This window comes from Musa acuminata, chromosome BXJ3-9 (genome assembly GCF_036884655.1).
Source record: "Musa acuminata AAA Group cultivar baxijiao chromosome BXJ3-9, Cavendish_Baxijiao_AAA, whole genome shotgun sequence".
NCBI classification, from domain to species: Eukaryota; Viridiplantae; Streptophyta; class Magnoliopsida; order Zingiberales; family Musaceae; genus Musa; species Musa acuminata.
The window spans coordinates 15,345,409-15,349,092 of NC_088357.1; the positions used below are offsets into that span (position 1 = coordinate 15,345,409).

General features: G+C 45.5%; 1 protein-coding gene across 1 annotated transcript; it reads left to right on the top strand.

The window, feature by feature from the left end:
* Positions 1-446: 446 nt before the first annotated feature.
* LOC135649245 (protein CUP-SHAPED COTYLEDON 3-like) lies at positions 447-2,405 on the top strand. The gene is made up of 3 exons (XM_065167455.1): positions 447-680; positions 1,333-1,607; positions 1,851-2,405. Exons 1-3 carry the CDS (start codon positions 482-484, stop codon positions 2,328-2,330), a joined length of 954 nt encoding a protein of 317 aa, XP_065023527.1. The 5' UTR covers positions 447-481; the 3' UTR covers positions 2,331-2,405.
* The last annotated feature ends 1,279 nt before the right edge of the window (positions 2,406-3,684 follow it).

Sequence of the window (3,684 nt, forward strand, 5' to 3'; positions counted from 1 at the left end):
AATGCTTTCATTTGCAGGAGAAGGGGCAATTAATAGCGTCGTAGAACCTGCAGCAACAGTAATAAGCCACATTGCCTTTTGACATTTGGGATCGGCGCAGCGGAGTACAAATACGTCTTGTTATAAGCAGTGAAGCTACAGATGTTTGTACTTGATCTCAATTTGTTCACCCACGCACGCATAAATCTCCTACGCCAGCCTTGCATTTACTTCTTCCCACCTCCATCGAACTTATCTACTTTCCTGTTTAAACCCTCGTCCAGGTGTTCTTTGTACGAAACACACAGGGAATGGCCTTTAATCACACCCCCTCACCCCCCCTCCCCTCCTCCAAACTGCTGCCTATATCTGAACCCTAACCACTCCCCGGTTTCAGTGCTTCCCTATAATAACCCACTCCCTTTCTCTTCCGCCAAAACCTCAAGCGCGCCCAAGATCATCACAGACTCGCCTTGGGTAGTGAGGGGTTGCTGCGTGTGCCATGGAGGAAGTGGAAGTGCTGTGGGAGTTAATCGGAGACGACGTTTCCGAGCAAGGGCTACCTCCTGGTTTCAGGTTTCACCCAACAGATGAAGAGCTTGTCACCTTCTACTTAGCCTCCAAGGTCTTCAACGGGGGTTTCTGCGGTGTGGACATTGTTGAGGTCGATCTTAACAGATGTGAGCCGTGGGAGCTCCCAGGTATGGCTTATCCCAACCAGAACTCCATCGATCTCATGTGCGTCTATTTACTTGTTGCCTGCCAACATGCCTTCGCTCTCTCCAGTGAAGACACAGTAAAATGCCATTCTGAATGCGTGTCTATTAAATACTGGGATATAAAAGAAGAGAGAGATCTTCTGTGTCTTCTATCAATGAGCATCGCTAGTATCATCATGACTAAGTTATGATTCCTATTCCGGAGTCTTTTCCGACATCAGCACAGATTCCAGACTATTCTTTAGCTTCTCTTCCATGCACTCCTATAATCCACTCCCTCTGTCCTTCTGAAACGTCTACCTTGCATTGTTTCAGAAGGTGTTGTCTTTCTTCTTGTATACAGATCACTCTAATGGATACCTAGAAGCATAAATATTAAGGTGCCCAGGATGAGAGATCACTAATTCTATTGACGAGAGAGCAGCAATATAACATATATCTTCTGCAGCTTTAGTTCCAAAACTAAGAACAGAGCTAGCTATATATCGGTGGCGTAAATCTTCCGTAACTATAACTGCTGGCTAGGGAACTCTAAAATATGGTTCTGTGCTTGTTCATTATGTTTCGCACGAACTGATTGTCTAATGATGGGATGGCACATGATTTATGGTTTTGTGATGACTGGATGACACAGAGGTGGCGAAGATAGGGGAGAGGGAGTGGTACTTCTTCAGCCTAAGAGACAGGAAGTATCCGACGGGGCTGAGGACCAACAGGGCCACCGGGGCCGGCTACTGGAAGGCTACCGGCAAGGACCGGGAGGTGCACAGCGCCACCAGCGGTGCCCTCGTGGGCATGAAGAAGACCCTGGTCTTCTACAAGGGGAGGGCTCCACGCGGGGAGAAGACCAAGTGGGTCCTACACGAGTATCGCCTCGACGGGGAATACTACTGCCGCCTCGCCTGCAAGGTAGTAATCAATCGTTTTTTGTCCAAAACTGTGATCGCCATCTCGAAGCTTGGTTACCTACTTCTCGAGTGAGCTTGGGCAAACTGCATGCACTGCTTAAACTCAAGTTCCTTTCGATCATGTATATGATCGAAACTGCATGACTGTACTTTTATTGGCTAACAACATTCCATTTCGTGGCTACAGTACAAACAAAGGGCATGATAATACTCTAAATTGCACCTCTTTGCAATTGTTTTGCAGGAGGAATGGGTGATGTGCAGAATATTTCACAAGTCAGCAGGAGATCATAGGAAGAGTCAATACTACCCAAACCACGCCTTCCTCTTGGACCCTTCCTCCTCTTCCAACCCTTGCTTTCCCCCATTCCTCGACCTGCCACACCTGCAAGACCCCATCCACAGCCTCCTTCAAAGCGGTAAACTTCCACCCTTCAACTTCTACCAAGAACCCAACTCACTCTTCCCCCTCCTTCCCCTGCCATCAACAACTACCACACTTCCATCCCTACATGAAACGCGATGCTCTTCCAACGACGACCGGAGCTTCCAGCCACCACAACAAGAAGAGACAGGGATCCCTAGTTGGCTCGATCCTTACCTCCAGAACCCTCTACTATACGAAATGGGTCTGCCTCCGCTTGGGCTAGGAGGAGTTGTTCATCACGACCTAACCTTCATGGACGAGACTGCAGCAGGAGAATCTGGACCCCTGGTTTCTTAAGCTCTCCTACGTCTACCTGGCAGTCAATCCATCAACACTTAACACCTACTAGTGTTTGCACAGTATATAAGGCGTTCTCCGGGACTACGTACGTATGTATGTTTGAATGGTAGTATGTAACCTGCTTAATTATCTCTTCAGTGAATGAGTAGGATGTTGCAGCTGATGAACCAAAAGATTTCCGTCTTTTTAGTTGGGAAGTCGAATATGAAAGTGATTTGTAATTGTCCATCTTCTACTGATGTGATGTGGTCATTTTGGGTTGCAAGTTTTGAGGTGATGGATGGATGGATGGATAGATGGACGTCCCACGTACCGTGCATGGTGATCTGATGGAACAGGGTTTTGCACGCCTTCATGCACGCAATGACGTTGGAGGATTGCATTGACGTGACCAGGAGGAGACGTACGTTTCATATGGAAGTGGGTTGCCTTCGCGCATGGATGTGCCTATGCCACCAATGAGTCAACTCGTTGACATTGATGAAAACTTTTTCCGGCGAATGATAGCTGCTTTCCTCTAAAATCCAAATGTAGCTACTTTTTTTTTTTCTCTCTCTCTGAATAAATCACAATATCATTCTATTGCAAGGGACACTCTTAGAGATACTTGCAATATACAGTCAACTGGATAACTATATGAATTTGCAAAGAAGTAGTTTCTTATTTTCTATTACCCCACAACAAATACGATGGATTCGTATCGTAGCAGTGAAGGTGAAGAACCCATAGAAAAAATTAAATACCTAGCATGATTTGAAATAGCTCCCAGTTCCTTTACCAAAGAGTTTTGTGTTTTGTGTAAGCCGGCGTTCGAAAATTAAACCCAAAAGTCCACGAGATCAGAAGAAGAAGGTTTCATGCAAGGCTTTCTAAGCAAACCGATTATAAAGTGTTACATCCAATACGTCATTATTTATTATTTTTCAAAGGAGAAGATGATTGAGAGGTATAGTGTAACACGCCTAGGCTTTAGGCTTTAGGCTTTTTATGGTAAGATGTGGAAACTGTTGGGAGTAAGATTTAATCCGTGGAATGGTTGTGCGGAATCATCGATGGTTACTCGGACGTAAAGGGTCAACGCATCGGGCTTTACAGTCGATGTTGTTGTGCATCATGCTGACCACATGAGGCACTTGGCTAATGTGTCGGACAAATTTCAACCATTTATTGATGTTATCATCTCCCCTGTTAGATGTGTCCAACCTCCTTTCTTTATTGATTGATTGATTGATTTTTCTTTTCTTGTTGTTTGGTGCAGACATGAATTTTGTTGTGGCTTTCCTTTAACTTGCCAACATGAGGAGCAAAGCTCCTAAGAGGAAGCCTCTCTGCCTGCACATTAGAAGCCCAC

Bases quoted from the DNA above. Each gene is read 5' to 3' on its own strand.
- LOC135649245 (XM_065167455.1), top strand. From the start codon at position 482: ATGGAGGAAGTGGAAGTGCTGTGGGAGTTAATCGGAGACGACGTTTCC. The intron at 681-1,332 runs GTATGGCTTATC...TGGATGACACAG, and splicing joins TGAGCCGTGGGAGCTCCCAG to AGGTGGCGAAGATAGGGGAG. The intron at 1,608-1,850 runs GTAGTAATCAAT...ATTGTTTTGCAG, and splicing joins ACTGCCGCCTCGCCTGCAAG to GAGGAATGGGTGATGTGCAG.